This window comes from Phalangium opilio, unplaced genomic scaffold, assembly GCF_054372755.1.
Source record: "Phalangium opilio isolate 3A_F unplaced genomic scaffold, DU_Popi_V2 ptg000025l_1, whole genome shotgun sequence".
NCBI classification, from domain to species: domain Eukaryota; kingdom Metazoa; phylum Arthropoda; class Arachnida; order Opiliones; family Phalangiidae; genus Phalangium; species Phalangium opilio.
The window spans coordinates 383,057-406,724 of record NW_028324156.1 but is presented as its reverse complement, the minus strand read 5'-3'; the positions used below and the strand labels follow the sequence as shown (position 1 = coordinate 406,724).

General features: G+C 37.2%; 7 protein-coding genes across 10 annotated transcripts in view; 3 read left to right on the top strand and 4 right to left on the bottom strand.

The window, feature by feature from the left end:
• LOC149691582 (uncharacterized) overlaps window positions 1-7,627 on the top strand; it is a 120,553-nt gene extending 112,926 nt beyond the window's left edge. The window contains exons 13-15 of the mRNA XM_089868899.1: window positions 6,484-6,627; window positions 6,710-6,950; window positions 7,014-7,627. Coding sequence (XP_089725025.1) covers window positions 6,484-6,627; window positions 6,710-6,950; window positions 7,014-7,155 — 527 coding nt within the window. The 3' untranslated portion in view covers window positions 7,156-7,627. The remainder of the gene's footprint in view (window positions 1-6,483; window positions 6,628-6,709; window positions 6,951-7,013) is intronic.
• Window positions 1-11,576, bottom strand: part of LOC149691580 (tetraspanin-14-like) — a 118,661-nt gene extending 107,085 nt beyond the window's left edge. Inside the window, exon 1 of the mRNA XM_089868916.1 lies at window positions 11,441-11,576. The gene's annotated coding sequence lies outside the window, so the exon portion shown is untranslated. The remainder of the gene's footprint in view (window positions 1-11,440) is intronic.
• On the bottom strand, window positions 1,747-5,293 carry LOC149691583 (uncharacterized). Of its 2 annotated transcripts, none has more exons than XM_089868928.1 (3): window positions 4,701-5,293; window positions 2,863-3,012; window positions 1,747-2,773 (listed from the first exon to the last, which is right to left on the bottom strand). In XM_089868928.1, the coding sequence occupies exons 1-3, from the start codon at window positions 4,963-4,965 to the stop codon at window positions 2,544-2,546; spliced, it is 645 nt and encodes a 214-aa protein (XP_089725054.1). In that variant the 5' UTR covers window positions 4,966-5,293; the 3' UTR covers window positions 1,747-2,543. The 2 variants fall into 2 exon arrangements, with proteins under 2 accessions (XP_089725054.1, XP_089725052.1); XM_089868926.1 differs by lacking the exon at window positions 4,701-5,293 and adding an exon at window positions 3,470-4,598.
• Window positions 7,191-11,574, bottom strand: NKAIN (Sodium/potassium-transporting ATPase subunit beta-1-interacting protein). Of its 2 annotated transcripts, XM_089868920.1 has the most exons (7): window positions 11,441-11,574; window positions 10,018-10,146; window positions 9,786-9,923; window positions 9,604-9,684; window positions 9,291-9,491; window positions 9,153-9,213; window positions 7,191-8,461 (listed from the first exon to the last, which is right to left on the bottom strand). In XM_089868920.1, the coding sequence occupies exons 1-7, from the start codon at window positions 11,441-11,443 to the stop codon at window positions 8,037-8,039; spliced, it is 1,038 nt and encodes a 345-aa protein (XP_089725046.1). In that variant the 5' UTR covers window positions 11,444-11,574; the 3' UTR covers window positions 7,191-8,036. The 2 variants fall into 2 exon arrangements, with proteins under 2 accessions (XP_089725046.1, XP_089725047.1); XM_089868921.1 differs by lacking the exon at window positions 11,441-11,574 and having other exon boundaries at window positions 10,018-10,889.
• A 916-nt stretch (window positions 11,577-12,492) lies between the features above and the next one.
• LOC149691579 (P-selectin-like) lies at window positions 12,493-16,852 on the bottom strand. 2 transcript variants are annotated; one of them, XM_089868914.1, is made up of 8 exons: window positions 16,505-16,852; window positions 16,230-16,436; window positions 15,985-16,161; window positions 15,752-15,928; window positions 15,279-15,452; window positions 15,104-15,193; window positions 14,784-14,981; window positions 12,493-13,728 (listed from the first exon to the last, which is right to left on the bottom strand). In XM_089868914.1, the coding sequence occupies exons 1-8, from the start codon at window positions 16,563-16,565 to the stop codon at window positions 13,502-13,504; spliced, it is 1,311 nt and encodes a 436-aa protein (XP_089725040.1). In that variant the 5' UTR covers window positions 16,566-16,852; the 3' UTR covers window positions 12,493-13,501. The 2 variants fall into 2 exon arrangements, with proteins under 2 accessions (XP_089725040.1, XP_089725041.1); XM_089868915.1 differs by lacking the exon at window positions 15,104-15,193.
• Window positions 16,853-18,974: 2,122 nt separating this feature from the next.
• LOC149691578 (flavin-containing monooxygenase 5-like) lies at window positions 18,975-21,265 on the top strand. Its single transcript, XM_089868888.1, has 5 exons — window positions 18,975-19,626; window positions 19,689-19,835; window positions 19,895-20,072; window positions 20,134-20,488; window positions 20,547-21,265. The coding sequence occupies exons 1-5, from the start codon at window positions 19,298-19,300 to the stop codon at window positions 21,167-21,169; spliced, it is 1,632 nt and encodes a 543-aa protein (XP_089725014.1). The 5' UTR covers window positions 18,975-19,297; the 3' UTR covers window positions 21,170-21,265.
• A 348-nt stretch (window positions 21,266-21,613) lies between these two features.
• On the top strand, window positions 21,614-23,446 carry LOC149691577 (flavin-containing monooxygenase 5-like). Its single transcript, XM_089869424.1, has 4 exons — window positions 21,614-21,865; window positions 21,929-22,300; window positions 22,360-22,626; window positions 22,688-23,446. The coding sequence occupies exons 1-4, from the start codon at window positions 21,614-21,616 to the stop codon at window positions 23,444-23,446; spliced, it is 1,650 nt and encodes a 549-aa protein (XP_089725550.1).
• The last annotated feature ends 222 nt before the right edge of the window (window positions 23,447-23,668 follow it).

Sequence of the window (23,668 nt, the reverse complement as noted above, 5' to 3'; positions counted from 1 at the left end):
AGTGGCAACGCTCTTTTGGATTGGAATTCCGCGGCTAGCGACTCACCCTTCTAAGTACCAGCCAGCCAAGGATTGCAATCTCTCTTACGAAGAAGGGGGAGGAGAAGGATTTCAAGGCGATAGAACGTTCCTTCATTGTTTTAAATTTTAGAGAAATTTTAAGTTTACGGAAACTGACCAAATGACCCTTTAATAGCGACAATTAAAGCTTTGATTGGAATTAAAACACTTCAGGGGGAAATACCAAAGCTTAAATTGTTTACACTTCCGAATATCTGAAGTTTTGACTTCGGTTTGTGGATGTAATTGACTGAAAAGTATACTTTTCAAACTCGAAGTTGAGCAGCGTATATTTTTCAAACTCAAAGTTGAACAGCGTATATTTTCAAACTCAAAGTTGAGCAGCGTATATTTTCAAACTCGAAGTTGAGCAGCGTATATTTTTCAAACTCAAAGTTGAACAGCGTATATTTTCAAACTCAAAGTTGAGCAGCGTATATTTTCAAACTCAGGGTTGAGCAGCGTACATTTCAACTCAAAATTGAGCAGCAAATATATCTTTCAAACTCAAAGTGTAGCAGCGTATATTTTCAAACTCAAAAGTTGAGCAGCGTACATTTGAACTCAAAACTGAGCAGCAAATATATCTTTCAAACTCGAAGCTGAGCAGCAAATATATCTTTCAAACTCGAAGCTGAGCAGCAAATATATCTTTCAAACTCGAAGCTGAGCAGCAAATATATCTTTCAAATTCGAACGAACTCGTGTGTGGGCGCTGTCCGAGACATGCGGGTTCCTAATTATAAATTTCATGTTAAACAAGTTAAAAGTATCATAGCGGACATGAGCGTGACCAGACGTAATTCCTCATCTTTCTTAACAGAAAAAAAATAAACGGCGCTTCAACCTACGCAAACTCAAAACGTTTCATTCCACGTTTTAAGATAAAAACATTTTATGCAAGAAAAAGAGTTGTAAGAGAGAAACATAGTATTGAAATTTTGTGTTATGCCGGCCGCAGGTGCGCTGACGTCAAACTAAGCACCTGTCCGAAATAAGACACTAATGGTATTTGAATATATGCATAAGTTTATAAGGCATGTTCCATAAGTATGACACTTCTATAGTTCGTAATGCTAGGGGCTTACTGAATTTAGTTGGAGAACGACAAGCGAGAATTGAAGTACTACACTCGGTTAGTTTCGCAGGACTTCCGTCTTCCTATTTAGTCTGCATTACAAAGCCTTGTACAGCGCCTCACCAGGCGTCGCTTTACCTCGAATCTATGACCCACGTCATTTCATGACAAGCTCCAGTATGTAACCAGTGACGAACTTATGGAACATGCTTATGAACTTATGATCATGCATATAAATAGTAAAGGCATCCAGCGTTGCCCGTCGGGACATTTATATACGTTTTCCGGCCGCTATTTTAAAAGATGGCGGCGGCAAATAGAACCCCAAAAGTTTACCATAAAGCCCGTCTATACCGTATAGGGAAGCAGTATACTAAATATTAAAGAAATCTGTTGAAAAGCCCAGACATAATTCCATAAAGAGAAGATTCTTTTCACATTTCTGGACGCCATTTTTCAAGATGGCGACGGATTGGAAAAATCATTCTTGAAGCGATCCTACTACTTATGAATAACATCCCGGCAAATTTTCAGCCTTCTATGAAAAGCAGTTTGGGCTGGGCGTTGATTATAAGTCAGTCAGTCAGTCAGTAAATGAGTCAAAAATGTTTTCCAAAAAACAAATCACTAGATTATTATTGTCATTCAACGTTTTTAAAGAAACGTGTACAAAAATACACCACTTTCCTTTTTGTTTTTGTTTGTTAATTTGTACAAAAATAGAGAAACAACTTATTTTTTTGTTGATATTTGTGCCAATGGATTATAACAATGTCTATATCTATCAGTTTATTTACACGTTACAAAACAAGGCTTACGAGGGATCAATTAAAACTAATTGAAATTTTAAGTACGTTATAAGTTGGGCGAGCTACGTTGGCACTCGTACGGACGGACAGATAGACGCAGTGCAATGTTTTTAAAAATAAATTGTGTAAAAATGAAAATAAGAACATATACATACAAATATATTTATACCGGTTTTATCTGGTCCCATAAAGTTCAAAGGTTAATATTGATTACTCTATCCTACAGTCTCCAATGGTCATATTGAACCAACGCGTATAAAAAAAATAATTAACACCTTGATTACAGAAGCAATTAATGCAAAAAAAATATTATGAGAATGATGAACTGCAAACTAAAATAACTGAGATTCCAAAAGAATATAAAATGGTGAAAATAAGAGATTGGTGATAAACAGTCGAGAAGGCAGCGATGGTTTTGACCCTTGACACACACTCACCCCTTTTTTTTCTTATATATAAAACTGGTGCACACACAAAATTATACGAAACAGTTTTAAATAATTATTATATAAAAACTATTCTTCATTCCTCCGCGTATATATATTTTTTAAAAAAGTAGTTCGTTTTTGATGCGACGGTATCATTTAAAAGTGGCTTTAGGCTTTGGTTTGATCGAGTGAAAAGACTTGTTGCGATCGCTGAACCCTTTTGCGAATCTGTACTCTAACTTCGACAGCGAAGAGCAAGGCAGCGACGTACTCGAAAAATGTTCCAACGACCCCAAGGCCGAATGACCAGCCCAAGTAATTATGATCAGGGTCGGGCATCCAATGCCGACTGTCACCCAAGGCACCGAACACAATGACGGCTATCGTGCTGCAAACGGCTAAATATACCCACCCAAAAAAACTCATGCTCAGAATCAAAGTCGTTCGTTATAAAGGTCAAAGAGGTCAAACGGGAGGGTTAATTTACCGGCTGCGAGAAAGAGTCCGCTGATGGCTTTGAAAACCGGGATGGTTTTATCAAAACTCAGACAAAGTTGTTGCGCCAGCAAAAGAACGATGGCCGCCAACATGAAGGTAAAACCAAAGGTGAAAAACACTTGGACAGCCACGAAAAACGCTAAAATAGTTAACAACATAGTTGTATTTAATAAGAATCATGGTCTATCAACCCATAACACAGACTAGGCGGCCCATTTCAACCCATAACACCTTAACTAGGAGGCCCTTTCAACCCATAACACCGTAACTAGTCGGCCCTTTCAACCCATAACACCGTAACTAGGCGGCCCTTTTCAACCCATAAAACCTTAACTAGGCGGCCCTTTTCAACCCATAACACCTTAACTAGGCGGCCCTTTTCAACCCATAACACCTTAACTAGGCGGCCCTTTTCAACCCATAACACCAACTAGTCGGCCTTTTCAATCCATAACACGAACTAGTCGGCCATTTCAACTCATAAGCACCAACTAGGAGGCCATTTCAACCCATACACCGAGCTTTTCAAATGGAAATGTAACGCTTTGACAATAGAGTTAGCTATTCAGAGTGGTGGATTTGGCAAAAGAACTTACGTGGTTGCAAAACGTATCTAAGATTTTGATACTCGTAAGTAAAGATCCATCGACAACCGACGTAGTATTTGTTCTGATAATAGTCATCGGGACTGACGAAGCTACGGAAACACGTCTCCCAAAGTCCCAAACGGACAAATTCCGCGCCGTAATGTCGCGGGTCCGAACGCAACCAAAAAGGAGTGGAAAACGCCAGGAAAATCAAAACGGCAACAACGAAAGCGATGGAAAATGATGCCACGCGCAAATCGCTAATCTTACGCGCCATAACTACAAAAACCTACTACAAGTTCTTTGTCGATTCTTGAATAAAATCCGTCGGTGAAAAAATCCGCCTCAACGAAATTAAGAAAAACGTTTTCCGCAGAAACTAAGCCTAGGACATACACATAATTTCGTATATTTTTTTGGGCGCGGTCTTATTTTCGTAGTTTTTCATCGTTTCCCAATTATATAAATACAAATTTGATAATCGAATTGATCTCTTAGTCTTCATCTACAATATGAACGGAAAACATCAAAGGTTTCTAAAGACGGGATACTCGGCAAAAACAAACAAAACTTTCAACACCGATAGGTTAACAAAACCGTTGCATATTGAAAAAAGGTTCCCGACCACAGTTTCCGTCTGTAAACTTTAGTTGGGAGATTGGGACGCTCCCCGCGCTTTGAACCTGTTAGTCAAGTTGAAAGCTTGGCCGACGAATCGCGAAAGGTATAATGATCACGTGGTCTAGACTAGGTAGGTATTCGATAACATACAGACATTCTCCGCCATTACCTCAAAAAAAAACCCTCTCCTTCAAGGTTTCAAAACTTTGAAAAACGTTTGAGACCGCCCACGTTTATTTTTTTAAGTAAACTTTCAAAATTGCATCGCGTTTTGCAGCCAACAATTGCCAATTGCCAGGAAATTAATTTACGAATCAGAAAAATTCTTGACCACTGACTCTGAATAGTTTCCTCAATGGTTTATTTGTTTGTATGTAAGGCAAGAAGAAAAAATTTGACCCAAATAACTGACCTCAAAACCCACAACAACTAACCGCCTCTCAATTATGCTAATTACAAGACGTGAAATTAGGCCTAAACATCCTATTCACAAAAATATCGAGACTAATGTCCAACCCCCCTTTTAAGAACAAAGCCAAATCCATTCAAAAGGCCTTAATGGGTCTTAAAATTAAGTGTTTTTGTTAAGGAATTGTTTTCTTAAATCTTAACTACTCACAAGGTTCTAAAAAGTCGATAATAAACTGATATTCTTCGTCGAAAATCCAAAGACATCCGTTAAATTCGCGATCGTATCTATGGTTGAGATCGTGGAATCGATCCAAACACACTTCCCACAGTCCCAGTTTTCTAAAACGGTCCACAGTCCGTTGACTGTCCGATACCAACCAGTAAGGGGTCGAAAAGGCCACGACCGAAAATAGAGCGGCTGCCACAATACTAAGAAGGGCAAACTTTAACTTCAATGACATTTTATCGCCCATGTTGATAGTACGGTCCGAGACCACCAAGGCCTAACCACCACAACTCAAAAAAAAAAATGAGTTACTATTTTCAACTTTTCGCGCCAAGTTACGACCGAACCCCGTTGATCCTAAATAATCCTACATTCCATTTAAGAATAAATTTAACAAACTTTAATTATTAAACGGTTATATAATTAACTAACTTTGATTACAATCGGCAATCAAGCTCAAATTATTACGCAATACATATAAAGGGTAGAAATTCAACTCCAAATCGAATATAGAATGAGAAGCGACCACCAAAACTACACGCCCTGCCACAAACACTTTTTTAAGTTACCTGTTTCTACTGAACGTACTCTTTCCGAACCATTTGGGGAGGCGGGAATCGAAAATGGAAGGCGGGGGGGGGGGGGAATTTCACCCAAAGCAATAGTATGCCACCCTAAATATTCCCAGATGGTTCAAACACAAGTAATTGGTGAGTAATGTCGCGCCCGTTGACTTTTCAGGGTGGTACGCGGACTATTGGCGTCCTGGATTCCATACAAGTAACTTTATTATCGACTAGTCTTGCCATAACGAAATAAATAAGAGAAGCACGTCATGAAGGCGGCGCTAATTTTGAATTAACAGGGTTCATACAACTTTTGGGAAACAATTTCCCTGAGATTTCCAGGTTTTTCCCCGTATTATTCCCTGAGTTTTCCAGGTTTTTTCCGTATATGGAGTATCCTATGGTGCAAATGTTAACGAAGGAGGGGAGGTGGAAAATATGACTATTACCAGAAGGGGATAATAGAAGGATGCCACTCTGTATTCTCTTCATACTTAAGTTATGTAACGTCATTCTTCCCAGGCTCACCCTTTTTGTTTGCTTTCCCGCTAATCAAACTTCTTATGGGCATCGCACCGTAAGGTGAATTCTATAATTGTTTGGCACTAAATCCCCAGCAATCATCCCACAAACCTCGTCTTTGACGTGGGACAAAAATGCACAAGCGCATCTTGCCAAATATTTCAACGCTAATAGAGTAATGATGAGGGAACTATTTATCGCGTATGTGATTCGTTTTAGTAACCTTGCTCTAATATGTTCCGATGTTGGGAAGAGTGACGTTACACTTACCCCGCTTTGTGGTGGTACACTTCTCTCGAAGATAAGTATTATATACTTCTGCTATTACATAATCAAAGGACGTCCCCGTATCTCTAATATAACCAGAGTTATGAGCCTCCAAAATATAGTGTAATGTTAATCCTATTTTCCTCAATTACTTGGCCCCATTTTACTCGATCCACAAGTTGTTAGTATGGTTGGATGAGGGGGCAAATAGGACTATAACACACTCAGAGGACATACCCGTATTCAGGAACATTTTGCTTAATTACTCGGCCCCTATTTGACGCAAATTTCCCTGAATTTTACTAAAAATGCTAAATTTCCCTGAGGTTTTTGTCAACTATTTATTTCCCTGATTTTTCAGGTTTTCCAGGTTTGTATGAACCCTGATTAAGTTTTCTTTGTATTTATAGTTTGGTACGAGCCAACGGATATTAAAAAAGCTGATTACGTATTCCGTTCGCCAAAATGGACAGTGGTCACTTACGCCTCACCCAATTTACACGAACTAAAGGTTATGGCAAAAGCCACGGGTCAAGATGTTGGACACGTACAAGGTACATCCCAAAAGCGATAGAAAACCGGGCTACAAACATCACTTCAAAACTGCAACCTAACGCAATATTTAACTTTCAACAGAAATCCTGGATGAAGGTAACAAAGAAAACCTGAAAAACTACTGTTTACAAGCCTCAAAGACACTATTGGAAAGCTGGAAGTTACTGGTGGTGACCTTAGGGTCATTGGGGGTTATGACATTATCCAGAGAAGGAGACCACCTAACCAGAGTGTCCCGAATAGAGGCCCCCATTCGGGCCCAATATTTCCCACCCTTAAACCCCCACCCCAACATAGTTTCTGTCACTGGAGCTGGAGACTGGTATAAATATAATTAAATTTAATCTAAATTACTAGCGACTAATTAATAATTACCCTGATTTAGTTTGGTAGCCGGAATGGCCAACTCTCTTTTGAATGGAGCCTCATTAGAAAAAAGCGTCCAAGTTGGTCTAAAATTGGCAGAAATCTCGATAACTTCTCAAGAATGTGTACCTCCATCAATTAACCCTAATTTAATGATTTAATTACACCTAATTATGTAATTAAGTGACAGGCAACGTTTAAGGATCACAGATTATTCTTTTTTTTTTAATCATAATTAGCCAAAGTAATATAAAATATTTACTTAAATGCAAAATAATATTTAATTTCTTGAGAACTTTCATTCATTTATAATTCAGAGAGAACTTAATTAGCAGTCGTTAATTAATTATTAAGCTAAAATTAATGAATTAATTAATCTATCGATGGCACAAATATTTTGGAACTAAACTAATTCTTATTTTGAGCCATTTTAATTGTGATTAAATTAAATTTGAGCTTGATATATTTATAGGAGTGCCACGTTGATAGATAATTACAATCATATCAATCATTCTTAATATTAAAAAAAAAAAAAAAAAAATACGTGGAAAAGGTGCCAACTAAAAGATCATTTGTACAAATTCATGTCATTCATGTCATTCATGATTTAGACATTAAATTCTCTCAACTTTGCGTGTCTTACATTATTATTTACAATTATCATTCCCTCCTTTATCAAATTAAGTTTGTTTTGGCAAAATACCACCTGTTTATTTACGTTACGTATATTTTAAAAAACCTCATTAACTTTGGGTCCATTCTTAAAAGGCACTTGGTGGATTAGAGGTTACAATCGTTGTGTGAAATTAATTATATTTCATTATTTCCTGAAATTAAAATAAGTGCTAATTTCTTACGAATTTCGTCATTAAAAAAAAAACACGTATTAACCATCGTTGTTTTTATATAAAAAGTCATTTGCATAAAAAATACTGTTTATCTTCACAGTTAATTGTCGTATAAAGTAGGATATATAAATAGGTATCGCGCACAGAACACAGAAAAAAAGTATGGCAATCAATGTCTTGTTGTCCACGCAAACTTAGATGACCGTTTCCGAGTCATTAACGTAAATGGGACTTAATCTGGGATCAGCATTCAAATAAGTGAAGCTGGAAGCTCTAGAGTTTGGTTGCGAACCAACATAAACGGGGTTAGCGTGACCTGGGTAAGAAGCGGGTGGTGGAGGTGGTTGGAAGAGATGTGGAGTTCGCGTTTTATGGGGGTGTAAATGGTAACTGTCAATGGAGGAAGTCTCCGCGGATTGGTTCATAATTTTGGTAACCGGGTTTTGATAGTAACTTTGTCTTAAGGAACCCCTTTTGGAACGAGTGGATCGTCTCTTGACTTTTCGAGGGGTCATAGGTCTTTGGTACAGAGTTCCATTCGCGTCCTGAAGGTGAGTATTAGTTCCGCTAGCGTGATACTCTATGCTATACGCTAGACCGTGCTTGTTTCTCCTCGTAGCTAATGTAGACAATGTTGAAATATTTGCAAACAGATAACATTAATTAAAATCCATTAATTACGCTTAATGAACTTATTGAAAGATTCAGCCTAACTTTAGATTTGTTAGGAGGAATTTTTTACAGGGTTTGTACTGACAGCAACTTTACATACAAACCCTGAATGGTTAGTTTAAGAAAAAGGGGTTATGGATGTTGTTAGTTTTTAAGTGATAAGTCAACAGAACTAGGGAGAGATTAATAAGACTACGAGAGAATTGCGTTTTCAATGGTGGCGATTAAAAAAATAATTATTAAAAAAAAAAAAACATAGAAATGGTCTGCACATTCATACGTACATTGGCTGCAGATGAATGTGGGAACTCTTGGATGGGGAATGGTAGGACGAAAAAGACTCAAAGCCACCAATGAAATCGACTGAAATATAATACAGGTGTCATCCCACCAGGGACAAAAAAAATAAACAGGATCAAAAAGAAATAAACAACTAAATAACAATAAAAATTATATTTCCCCCCAACAAATGTTTTTTACAGATAAATAAATAAATAAATAATATAATTAAATCTAAAAAACCATCTCCTTAAACTTTAAAGTCTAAATTCTAACCTATTTCAATTAAATTAAATCAAAGAAATATAGTTAAGATAAGGGGGTGGGAAGGGTATAGGAGAACGGGTATGGCAACTCACAAGAATCATCTTCTTCTGTGTAAACGTAAATAACGTAGGCCGCAGCCACAAACCCAAATAACTACCACAAAAACAACGACAAAATAATCAATTATTTATATTTAAGATCGAGAGGATTATCTTAATGTAGTGACGTACAGCTAATAGACACTGAACAGCGGCCTGAACACATTCAACGTAATAATATTGTAAAAGACATCCCTCAATTGAACTAGGAGGCGTTGAGAACTGATTCTTCTCCAGCTCACTCACAGAATAATTTGAAATTAATTTGCATCCAATCCCATTTGCAGTCCACCAACTCCGACTACCCGTTCCCAGGTTTAAAACCTCGGATTCCTGATACATTTTTCAATAATTAATAAAGAAATAACCATTCATGGTTAACCCTCTCGGTTTAGGGAAGCATTGTTATGGGAAAACAAATATTTAAAGGTTTCGGATTTCTTACAATTCGTAAAATTCCAACTTCTAAGTATAAACAAATGATAAAAACATTCCAACCAATCCATAAGAAAGACCAAACGCAATACTAAATACGAAAAATATTTATAAAGTAAATCAACAAAGGATAAAATTGAAAAGAAAACTTATTATAAGAATGTCGCCTTTAAAACAATCAATCAATCTTACCACAGCTAGGTATTTTGGTCTAAAATGATAAATGCCAAATATTCCAAAAATAACGCAGATGAGTTGAAAAAAATTGCCAATAATTGGCGCCCACATATAACCTAAGAAATCAAATACTTCTCGTTGAACAGTCGCCAACTAAAACCATCAAAAATTTAACCCAAGGTAATTAGCAAAGCTAGTTTGAATAAATAAATGAATGATATCATCAGAGAGAGAAGAAATTTCTCACCATTTGCAGGGCACAGACGGTCAAAAGAAACGTTCTAGCAGTACAACAGGTCATTTTTTTTCTTCCAAGGTTGCCTCGATAAATACAAGGACGCCGGATCAAAGATGAAAAGTTGATTGTACTCAAGTACTTGAAGAATAGAAATAAAACTCCGACGCGGTAAACGGTAAACCAAAGCTAAGGCCTAACGAATATTTTTGTTGGCCAAACCCAAAATCCGGCGACGGAAAGAAAGGAAAAAAAAAAACTGGAAATCGCCACCCGAGTTTAATTACTCACATGATGAAAATCAAATAAATTGATTACGAATCTTAATTGACTAATCTAATTATCTATTAAGGGTTCATATTTGCCAGGAAAAACCACCTGCCCCACTCTTTCTTCGTCGTCATATCTATGGTATACAATTCAGCCAGCAAGGGGTAGGGCAACTTCGCCGCCAGGCTAAAAGGGCGGAGCCGAACCAAGATCAAAGTCCGTAAGAAAATTTTAAATTCAAGTTGCAACAACCATTGGTTGGCGACAGTGTTTAAAACGCCAAGAACAACGTGACAGCATCAACAAAGCCTTTAGGGGACACTTTCTATTTAAATGACCTTGTCAAATACTGGTTTTTCTTTTAAACTTACAAGGAGGATTGTGGGTAGTTACCCTTAGAAATAAACACCAAAACTATTTTTATATAAAAATAAAATAAGAGGTTGAATTTTTTTTGTTCCTGATATGACACACCCTGTTGCACTTTTACGGATTCAAGTATTTGATATTCGGATTCAAAGTCAAAATATTGGGGGGAAAAATCGTTGATAATCGTAACAAGCTTGTCAAGTTCGATAGAATGGCTTTACATTTAACAGAAACGATCATTGTTTCCAAAATTTACAGCAATCCGTTTGAGTTAATCACAGCGCCCCGATGCAAAGCGTGACCTATTGAACCCTATTGCCCTAACGAAGGAGGTCGCGGGGAAAATTAACCTAAAATTAACGCAGAACCCAATTAATCTCGCATTCCTTAAATCCAGGGACCAGGGTCATGTGGTCCGTGTGCAATGCCTTTCGGCACGGACAAGCCGGTATGTCCCCCCCCCCTAAATCCAACCCACACTCAAAGGCTTAAAAATAACTAACAAACACTGGCTAAAAATATGCTAAGCAGGCAAATAATTCTATATAAACCTCACACCCCTGCAAAATGCGTGCCACTAAAGTTGTGCGCATCCTTAAACTTATCTGCCATTAAAGCGAATTTGATTAGTAGGTTGGTCACACCTTAAACCCAGAAACAATGACTTATTGCATCCTTATTTGGCAAAATAAGTATACAAAAGTCGGGGCTCTAAGCCCCTTACATAAACCAAGGTTCTAACTAAAAAATAAATCCCATTGCCAGCTAATCCGGCTAAAAAAAGTTCGGGACTTACCATAAAAATCCAAGATAATCCACGTTTAAGATGAGTAATTTAATATTCCAAAGCGTTGATCCCGAAATTTGATGATTTTAATCCAATTTCACGCACAAATAACTTGAGAAAAGGCTTAGCACTCGCGAAAATGAAAATCACGCACGTGGCACAAAATAGAACCGCACTTCGGCTGTCCAATGATGAAGCGCGAAAATTATATTTCAAAATGGAGTTGCATGCGACGGTGGCGCAACTTGGTGACCAACCTTTGAACTAGAGTCGTCTTCTCAGATCAAAATGGCGGATTAGGCTTACCATTTTAGCATTCTAAATTCACCGAGACTGGGTTTTCTATTGAACTCACAACCTCAGAAATAACGCGGCTGGAAACCTTTCGTCCAGTTTTCAATGATATTCGTTGTTGAAATCCAAATTAAGACTTACATTAATTAGGATAGTGAATTTATTCTCTTCAACTGTAACCGGTGATGAAGCCTGTCAATCACTCGCCGCTTCCGGTTTATCTTGATTCCATATATTTAGAGCAAAACTCGCCTATTATCCGAGCTTTTCCGCGGCAAATTTGCTCATGTTTCGATGATTAATCCAGCAATACTTGCATAAAATGTCAATCCGTAATTATTTCCAATTTGACAGCCGAATTTTGGCGGGCTAAATTTCAGCCGAGGTTTCCATCATGTATTACCGCGCCAGGATAAATTAAAACAAAGTTTCACTATACCGACTTTGAAACTAAGTTTTATAGACTTAAATCAAATTAAATACGGTTCAAATAAAGATAATCAACGCAAAATTCACTAAAATCGGGCCTAATTCCGGAACGATGGAATTTCCCAGCCGCTTTCAAAGAGAACGAAAAAAACTCAATGCGGGGCGGATGTGACGTCAGTCTGGAGCGCTTTTCGACTAATCAGGGACCGGGGATTGAATCACGTGACCAAGAATGTTGACATTCTTATAAAACAAGTGTGGCAAAGACCAGAATAAATTCCAATTTTAGGCCTAAAAATTAAGAAAAAGTCAAAAAACGAAATAAATCTCTATTTAAATAATCTTGGCACTTAAAGTGAACACATTTTATTTCATTATAATCTATATATAATAAATTTTTCTTTACAAAAGCTTTAAATTTTCAATATTTACATTACATTCATAGGCATATACATACAACATTAATTAATTAATTAAGAGGGGGGAAAATAAATGAAGAAATACTACAAAAACGCAGACACGAGTGCAGGAATTAATAGTCAAACTCCATTTTAATTAAATAAGCTCTCCGTTTGATCAAATTAGCGTACAACAAAGTCATGGAGGGAGGATTTTGGTGAGATTCTCTCGATAAAACAGTTGGTCAATGTCAACTCGTAGGCTTAGTGTTTAAGTATATATTTATACTAAAAAAATGTCCATTTATAATTTAAAATATATTGTAAAGACTAGGAAAATGAACGAAATATAGCACTCGTATTCGTAATATATATATATATATTGTCCTGAGTATTTACACTTAAATGCAACCTAACGAAACTATAACTTTGGTATTTTGAATATTTTCATTAAACGTTATTAAATCAGGGTTGTGCATTGCATTGCATATGCCTATAAAATTTTTATAGTAGTTTGTATCCAAATGACGTTGAATTATTTTTTTCTTTAGAAAAATAAGAAATTGCACGCAAACTTCTTTAATTAGTCTCTCATTAAATTCGCGATTCTTAATATTAAGTCTCGCATTATCAAAAAGAGTCTATCGTTTAATCGTCAAAGCTTTTTTTTTTATCTTAAGCTTTTAAAGGGAAAGGGAAGTTACAGTTCTAAAAGGAACCATTTTTACCATCAATAATAGGATTTTAAATGCAATTAAGTTCTCCCTTCTAAGCCTGAAAAGGAATAATAACGAAATTTTGAAGAACAATATGTTCTTTTAAATTTCATGAAAAAGGCAAATACTTTCTATTAATTTTAAACTCAATTAAATTAAATTAAACTAATTAAGTAAGGTGAAGGATACTTAATGACTGTGGTTTAGGAGAGCCAGGGATGGATGGATCAATGTTATAGAGAAGTGACAGGGATGGGTTTCTTATTACGTTCTAAATTTCTAATTTCATCTACGTGTTTAGCATCCATGGCTTGGGCTTTGTTTTTTAAACCCGGATTCTGAGGTGAATTAGCTTTCCTCTTCTTTAAGTAAAAGACAACTCCAACTCCTATTAAAATCAATAAACACACTACGCCAACCACAATTCCAATTATCATTTCGATTGACATTTTTCTCTGACCTAAAAAACGAAAAAACGAAAAAATACAAAAAATAGGCCAAATTCAAATTGTAATTAAAATTAAATGAGATTCGTAATAAATGAGATCATTAATAATTAATTAATTAAGCTAAAAAATAGGTCAAAATGTAATAAAAGTTAAATAAGATTCGTAATAAATGAGATTATTAATAAGTAATTAATTAATTAACCTAAAAGAAAGGTTAATGTATAATTAAAATTAAATAAGATTCGTGATAAGTAATTATTATTAACCTAAAAAATAGGCCAAAGTGTAGTTAAAGTTAAATAAGATTTGTAATAATTAAATAAATGGGATTCTTAAATATTAATTAAGCTAAAAAATAGGCCAAAGTGTAACTAATGTTAAAATAAATTCGTAATAATTAAATAAATGGGATTCTTAAATATTAATTAACCTAAAAAATTGGCCAAAGTGTAATTAAAGTTAAATAAAATTCATAACAAATAAATGAGATTAATTAACCTGAAAAAAATAGGCTAAAGTATAATTAAAGTTAAATAAAATTTGTAATAACTAAATAAATGGGACTCTTAAATAATTAACTTGCAAAATAGGCCAAAGTGAAACTAAAGTTAATTAATTACTTATTACGAATTTTATTTAACTTAAAAAAATAGGCCAAAGTGTAATTAAAGTTAAATTAAATTCGTAATAATTAAATAATTAAGATTATTAATTAACTAACCTAAAAAATAGGCCAAAGTGTAATTAAAGTTAAATTAAATTCGTAATAATTAAATAATTAAGATTATTAATTAATTAACCTAAAAACAATAGGCCAAAGTGTAATTAAAGTTAAATTAAATTCGTAATAATTAAATAATTAAGATTATTAATTAATTAATTAACCTAAAAAAATAGGCCAAAGTGTAATAATTAAATAATTAAGCTTAAGAATAAAAATAGGCCAAATTGTAATAATTAAATAATTAACCTAAAGAATAAAAATAGGCCAAAGTGTAACTAAAGTTAAAATAAATTAGTAATGAGATTATGAATGAATAAATGAATAAATAAATAAATTAATTACATCTGGGCAAAGTAGAGGCATTCCATAATCCAGATGGGAGACAGGTCAAAGTTGAAGGTCCTTTAAGATTAAATCCATCAACACAACGATAAGAGACACTCCGATTGGTTGGGAAAGCAATCTCCTCCACTAAGTAACCATTTTCAATTGGACCGGGATCCCCACATTTGATACTCTCTCCTCCCTTAGAACCATCAGCTAATCAAATAAATACAATCAAGATTTGAAAACTTTTATTAGAAATTAATTAACGAAATTTTTAAAATCATTCCACGCTGTTTTAAGCTTTAATTTAACACGTTTCCCCTCCCTATTCCAACCTGCGGATGGACCAGTCGTTGCCTCTGGTGTACTCTGCTTAAAATCTGTTTCAGTTGTTGGGGTAAATGAGGGTGCGTTCGTAGTTAGTGCTGCAAAGCCATTCATTATTAATAAAATAAAATAAAATTAATTAATTTAATTGCTGTGTTCGGAAACTCCGACTCGTTAAAATACCTGGACAATTGGGTGGTTTATCGGTCCATTCACCAGAAGGAAGGCATTTGATGGTAGCGGGTGTAAAACCAGGGGCATTGCATTGAAAGATGACTAAGGCGCCTACTTTAGTGACATTTGCATTATGAATAATACGACCATTAAGCAACGAAGAATGAGGTTCGCAACTGGATACTGAAAATATTAATAAATAAATTTACGACTTAAATTTCATTAAGAGAATTAGCCTTATTCCTGATCAGCGCCATCTACCCATAGCGGTGACTTTGAGAACTACCGTAAGCGGCAAGCCAATCAGATGTCGCTAAAATCTGGTGACGTCATTTTTGGTAAGACCCGAGAGTGCCAGTCAGTGACGTCACCAGATTTTAGCGACATCTGATTGGCTTGCCGCTTACAGTAGTTCTCAAAGTCGCCGCTATGGGTAGGTGGCGCTGATCAGGAATAAGACTAATTGAGTCAAATTTACTTACTTTCGCAAGTAGGTTCTTTTCCAGTCCATGTTCCGTTAGAGAGGCACTCTCTTTTAGGCATTCCACTTAATTTGAAACCAGAGTTACACTCGTAAATGGCCTTTGAACCATAATTGGTGTCTGGCTCGTATTTAACGTAACCATTCTCAATTGAAGGCAATTCCCCGCAAGATATGACTAAAATAAGTAATTTTAATTGAAGAGGATGATTTTTAAAGAAACTAGAGACTGACTTTCGCATTGCGGAACGTCAATTGACCAATTTCCGTTAGGTAAACAATATAGCGTTGCCCTAGTTCCCCTCATCTTGTAACCTTCATCGCAAACGTAAGTAACATTATTGGGAAATGTGTAGTCATAACCAATTTTTTTTGAATGTGGAGAATCTCTCGGTTCTCCACACCTAACGCCTTAACAAACAAAATTACGTCAGAAAAAAACGCGCGAAAAATTTGATAATATCTAAGAAATAACTTACCGGTACATGTCAATGTGGGTTTAACCCATTCAGGAGCTTGGTTGGATGAAGACTGTTGACAAATGGCCTTATTGTTGCCGTCTAGGCGAACGTAACCTCGACGACAATTATATTTAATATCCTTTCCAACAGGGTAAGGGGGATTTCCCGGGTCTATAGGTTCTAAGTTTGAGATTACGGGTAGTGGTCCACATTCAGTCGCTAGCTCTAATCACGCAAATATTTAAGAAAGTTCTATAACAGATTTTAGATTAATTTTCATTTTTATGACTTACGGGAACGGGCGTAGTCCAATACTACGGATAAAACTGTCAAAAGTATCAGTTGTAGTTCCATAATTGACGGAAATGGGCTGGGAAAACTCAAGTAGGTGTCTTTAAGTACTCGACTTTTAGGCCTAAGTAACTATTTTTTAGTTACGCGTACGCGGTCGACAGACCCGATAAAATTGCAAAGACTATAGTTGGCCTTAGAAGAGGCTTCATGGGTGAATTATCTACAATCCCTAATGTAAATAAACGCGGACTAATAGATAATTGAAACTTAATTAAACAAGAACTAGACCTACTTCCTTCTTAAACCATAATGTCAACTTCCGTGAAGGATGTGACTGTATACCCTTTTTCTATGATACAGACAGACAGATGGCGGTAAGACTGGGTGTCTACCACCATGGAGTATTATTACAGGAGACCATGCTATAAGGGAGAAAATTTTAATAAAGTCACTCCAAAAAAGAAATACCAATTTAAAACTACATTTAACTTATTTTTACAACTTTAAACTTAGGTTGAGAACCGTGTCAACTCTCGTAGAGGACGGTTGTTTTGTTCACCGCTCTTGACTGTGTGAATTGCGAGTTTCTGACTACTTAGGAGTTCGTCATGCCGAAAGGCTTGGTACAACTTATAACGGGGTCCGGCCCCGTTAAGAAGAAACGCAAGAAAAAACCCATACCCGGGCCAGCATCGACCAAGAAACTGCAGCTTGAGCTAAATGCCCAAGCCATAGAAAGCGACGGGATGGACGAATCCGCGAACTCGATTACGGATGATGACCCAGAAGTCGGAACAACTCACAACAGACCAGCCTTGACAAAACCAGGAGGGGAAGTACCAGTTCCCACAGCAGCAATATTAATACAAGAGGATAGGACCCCGGTAAGTCCACTCATTTTCCAACCAAGTAATTTCCGAGCGCATCCAATTGGCGAACCAGGAAGCAAAGAGGAAAAAACGTTCCATGATATCTCATTCCCCAACCTTTGCCAACGTATTGAGAAACTAGTAGGAGAATTAAAAGATCTCAGGGTGCTAAGAGGAGGAGCCTTGTTGCTGGTCCCAAACACCAACGAACAAAGGACCACGCTCCACAAATGGACACACGTAGACAATATAAAATTTACAGTAACACAACCAGGCAGCACAAGAGACGAAGGCGCCAAAGGAATTATAAAAAACGTACCACATGACTTTTCCGAAGAGACCATCAAAGAAGCGTTAACACAGAAAGGATACATGATAGAATCAGTGAAACGATTAGGCCCAACCAGCACTTTTTACCTACTTCACTTTAACCAACCACAGATGCCCCCGGAAGTACGCTTCTACTACAGAAATTACCCGATAACACCATACGAACGCCGGCCCAGGCAATGCAAGAATTGCAAACGCTTTGGACACCCAGCGAAATACTGTCGCTCAGTCTTCCGCTGTAATTCCTGTGGCGCATCCCACGAAACCAAAACGGACTGCGAGACTACCACCAATTGCCCGAACTGCAAAGGACCACACACAGCCACCACCCATTCTTGCCCCACCCGATTGAAAGAAATACAAATACTAAGACTACAACAGAAAGAACACATCCCCAAACATGAAGCAGCACAACGTATACACATGACAGCCCGCACTACAACTTACGCGTCAGTAACCCAAGGCTCTTTGCGCGGAGACGCCCAACCAGCACGAAAACCCCTGCCTCCCCAGTCCACCAAAGCCGAAGACAGCACCGCTCTGGCTCCTCCAACCGAAATAGTTGCGCCCCTTCTGGCGGAACTTCTGGTGACTTTCGCCCAAAATATGAACCAGGACTACGACCTCAGTGCCCTGGTAACCTTAATGCTAAACCGAGCCTTCCATACATCACTCTCCCGACAGGACGTCGATTCTCGAATTCCGTCTCACGTAAAGCAACGATTCGCCTCCTTGTTTTAATTAACAAGGGTTCCGTGGACAACAAAAACAAAAAAAAAAAAAAAAAATTTTGTGCAAAACACCACGCGGTATCCAAAAAGACGGGCCCGAGGCAGGCGAAAAGCCAAGCCCACTTGGCCCATATACTTTTAATAAAAAAAAAAAAAAAAACTTAGGTTTTTTTTTTTGATATTACTAAGACCCTTTGAAGCTGGCAATTCCTATTTAGATATGTTGAAACAATTTCTAAGTTTTTGGCGCGGAAATTAAATTATACCAAACTTATGCATAATTGTATGGGTTTTTTTTTAATTTAACTACTTGAGTTATGGCTTGAAAGTCTCACAAAGAATACTGTCCCAACATCCTATTGTCAGTGACGCTCAAAATAAAATAGACATTAAAACAACAAGAATTATTTAAATTGTATAACACGATATTTTAGAACATCGATAACATAATCTGTTAAAAGAACTGTTATATATATGTAGTTGTTTATAGGTTAAAAATATGCACCTAATAGAGTCAGATTGAAGCAGTTTTAACCAAATTCTATACCCATAAAGCCTCAATTGTGTACCTAATAAGTAGAGTCAGATTGAAGCAGTTATAACCAAATTCTATTCCCTCAAATTTTCTATGACATGTGGTTGAAGGAGACTGTGCGACAGTCTTTCTCTAGAGACGGCTGTCATATGTCAGCAACGCGACATTATCAGTCGCTGATAATGATAATAAAATCTAATTTACGAAACTGGATTTTTAAACCGATAACACAAGAGAAACTTGAAAAAGGCTTTACGCACTGCGTATTAAATCTTTACTTAAAGTTATTTGAGACTCCGTCGTGAATACTTCGGAATCCGTTCTAAGATGCCAGAGACAAAAAGAGGAAAGAAGATCGCCATCATCGGAGGCGGAGAGAGTGGTTTGACCAGCGTGAAAGCTTGTCTCGAGGAAGAGTTGCATCCGGTCTGTTTCGAAAAATCCCAACATATCGGTGGACTATGGAATTATACGCCAGAGGACATAGAAGGAAGGTCATCTGTCATGAGGTCAACCATTATCAATACCAGCAAAGAAGTCCACACCTATAGCGATTTCATGGTTCCCGACCATTTCCCTAATTTTATGCATAATAAATACGTCCTAGAGTACATCAAGATGTACGCTAAGCACTTTGACTTGGAAAAATACGTCAAGTAAGCCCTTGTTGTTTAAAAATAAAAAGGTCAGGAAGCTCTTGACGATAAACCATCTTTAGATTCAACCACGAAGTCAAATGGGTCACGCCAACTTCTGATTTTAAAACTACTGGTCAATGGTTGGTCAAACTTAAAAAATGGGACCCGAACACTAAAGTGGTTGAAGAATGGGAAGAAGTATTCGATGGCGTCATGATTTGTACTGGGTACGTTTGACAATTACGTCCTCTATTATTAAGAAACATTTCGGACATAAATTACGCAGGCATCACGTGGACCCACACATTCCGGAATACGAAGGCTTGGATAAGTTCAAGGGAAAAGTATCCCACTCTCACAGCTACAAAGTCCCAGATAGCTACCGGGACCAACGCATCATGGTTATGGGCAACGGTAATTCAGGTGTTGACATCGCCGTAGAGTTAAGCGCCGCCGCTGAACAGGTATTTAAAAACCCTCCACATAGTTTCTCAAAATGTTTATCTTGAAATACAACCAACTTAGGTGTATTTGACCACGAGACGAGGTTTCTGGATTCTGAATCGCGTGGGGAAAAGGGGTTACCCCATTGACATGCAGTTTCCAAGTCGTTTCGCGTCTCTATTTTTACCGGAGTCATTGAAGAACTACTTATCCGAGAGAAATGCCAACTCCTTAGTGGACCACGCTTTCTACGGGCTAACTCCCGCTCATCGCTTCTGGAATCAGCATCCGACCGTTAGCGACGCTTTACCCAACAGAATCCTTAGCGGAACTGTCGTTATTAAAGGCCCAGTGAAGAAATTTACCGAAGACGGCGTTGTTTTCAAAGGAGAGGAAGACAAAGTTGTACCTTTAGACGCTGTTGTCATGTCAACTGGTAGGTACACATAAATATCGGCAAAATAACAATAAACTAATTAGTATTAACGACACAGGTTACAACGTATCCTTCCCATTTTTGGATCCAAAAATCGCCAATCTCGACAACAAAACGTGCGAGTTGTATATGTTTGCATTCCCCCCAAAAATGTCTCATCCAACGCTGGTCTTTATTGGCAATGTCCAACCTATCGGGTCCCTGTTTCCAGTCAGCGAATTACAAGCCAGATGGTACGCTCAAGTATTCAAAGGAAATGTTAAACTACCATCCAAAGAGGAAATGATGAATGACATCGAGAAGCGATTGCAATTCAACAGGGAACATTTCATTTCCGGTACCCGTCACGTAACGGAAGTCATCTTCCAAGAGTATATGGATACCATAGGAAGTTTCTTTGGGGTTAAACCCGGTTTCTGGAGGATGCTGTTGACCGATCCGAAGATATTCTTCGCGTACTATTTCGGACCTAATTTACCCTATCAATTCCGACTCTACGGACCTCACTCGTGGCCAGGGGCGAGACAAGCCATGTTGACATACCACGAAAGAATAAGGAAAGCCTTGGATAGCAACGCCTGCGCCAAGAAAGTCAATTCATCCGGATTACAATCGCAACAAATCGTCTTTTGGATTGCTGCCGTCGTTATATTGGCTCTACTAGTCAGATTTATTTTTTAAAATTTAAAAACTGGTTTAAATGTATTTCTGTTATGTTTAATAATAAAGATATATATAAAAATCAATTAATATAATAATAAAATTGAGGAAAAACTAGACCTATTACTATTATTCACGAATTATAATATTTCCTGTTACCGCGTGTCAAATGTACACGTTTATAAGGAAACTTCTAATATGAGGAGTAATGAAAGGGGAATGAAATATTGAGGAAAATAAAATTTTAAAATTAAAATTGTTGGTAAATACTGTATTACAAAATATCTTGGAGACGGTAGGAAATTTTCGCTCGGTCATTTAAGCCTGAATAGAGACGAACAAAAGAGGTAAGTGATTCAACTGATCAATTTATTAAGAAATATCTACTGTTACTTTAATGTTAATTAAGAATGTATACTGTAACTAGATTTAAGGGGATTTATTAAAAGATTCGTTTCAGAAAAGATGAAAAAAGTGTGCGTCATTGGCGCCGGGTCAAGTGGACTCGCGGCTCTCAAGGCCCTGTTAGAAGAAGATTTTGATGCAATTTGTTACGAAGTGTCCGATCATGTTGGGGGATTATGGAAATACCGTGAGGATGACGTGGAAGGTTTGGCTTGCGTCATGAAAGGTACTTACATGAACACTAGCAAAGAAATGAGCGCCTATAGTGATTTTCCGCCGCCTGACGATTTTCCTAATTACATGCCTCATAAAGTATGTACCAACATAAAACCAAATCCTGCACATACTTGACTATATCTTTGTCCCATATTTTAGTTTGTTCACAAGTACTTATCATCATACGCCGACCATTTCGGCTTACGTGACAGAGTGAAATTTCGTCATCGCGTCTTGAAAGTGACTCCTAACTCGGATTACGACGAAACCGGTCGCTGGATTGTAATTGCTAATGACGAATCTAAAAACGTTAGTGTTGAAGCGGTATTTGACGCTGTAATGGTTTGCGCGGGACACCACGCCTATCCTCATACGCCTGAACTACCGGGAATGGACAAGTACAAGGGGAAAACGATGCATTCTCATAGCTACAAGAGACCGGAACCGTTTGAAGGTTGCAAGGCCTTAGTAATTGGTTTGGGTAATTCTGGAGCCGACATCGCCGTGGAATTAAGTCATGTGGCAGAGAAAGTAATTGATATTTCATTAAATTAAAACCAAAAAAAAAAATTAAACATTTGTTATTGTAGGTTTATCTAAGTAGTCGCCATGGCAGCTGGATTCACAATAGATTAGGGAAATATGGCAAACCATATGATATCGAGTTTTACCGGCGCAAGGATATGTTGTTAAAAGGATTATCCTCTTTTAAAAGTATCTTCGATAAAGCCGAGGCCCAACTCAATTACAAAGTGGACCACGAATTCTACAATTTAAAACCAAACAGAAGAATCTATAACCAGTACACCATCATCAACGATGAACTGGCAGTTAGACTTCTCAATGGAACAGTAAAGGTAATTGTGACACATTCGATCCAGTAGCCGATTTTAATTAAACCGAATCAATTTATTGCAGTTGAAAAAAGACGTTTCTAACCTGACTGAGAACGGTGTTATCTTCAAAGACGATAACGATACAGTCCACGAAGTAGACGTGATTGTTCTGGCCACTGGATACGAGTTAAAGTACCCATTCCTGAGCAAAGACGTAGTGGACTTCGAGAAGGATCCGTTGGAAGTGTACCATTTTGTCTTTCCGGCGAACTTGAAACATCCTTCGACCTTGAGCTTCGTGGGCATGATCGACCCCGAGGGCAGCGTCTTCACCGTGTCCGAAATGCAATCAAGATGGATCGTCCAAGTACTAAAGGGCAAAGTTCGTCTACCTAACAAAGAAAGAATGTCTCACACTATACGTAAAACGGGGGAACTGTTAAGACATTGGAGTTACGAAGGAAATCGTCACAAAACCAGAATATTTTGGTATTTTTACATGGAGAAACTAGCGGATTACATCGGGGTTAGGCCTAACTTGCGCGCGTTATTCTTTAGTGACCCTAAATTATTTTGGGTTTGTTTTACGGGACCCATGATGTCGTATCAATACCGAATAACGGGACCGCACGCCTGGTTGGGCGCTAGGGATGCCCTAATTTCCTACGAAAAAAGAGTCAATAAACCCTTAATGTTAAACTCTGGTAATTCAACAAACAATGTACCACTTCCAAAATCAAATGGTAAAAGTGTATTTAAAGTCGCTTTTACTTTCTTTCTGACATTTGGAGTCGTGGCAGCGTACGCCATGAAAAATACTAAAATATTGTACTGTAATTGAACTTAAATGGTATGGGTTTAAAGAAAATTATTCTATATTTTCTTTTTATCTGACGGGCTAAATATTATATATACATCTATTGAAGCTATCACGTTTCACAAACTATATTATCTCTTGTCCTTGAGAAAATCAATTCAAGTAAAAATTAGACGTTACCATAAGTTTATTAGATATCTTCCATAAGTATAACATTACCTATACTTCGTTATGCTAAAGACTTAC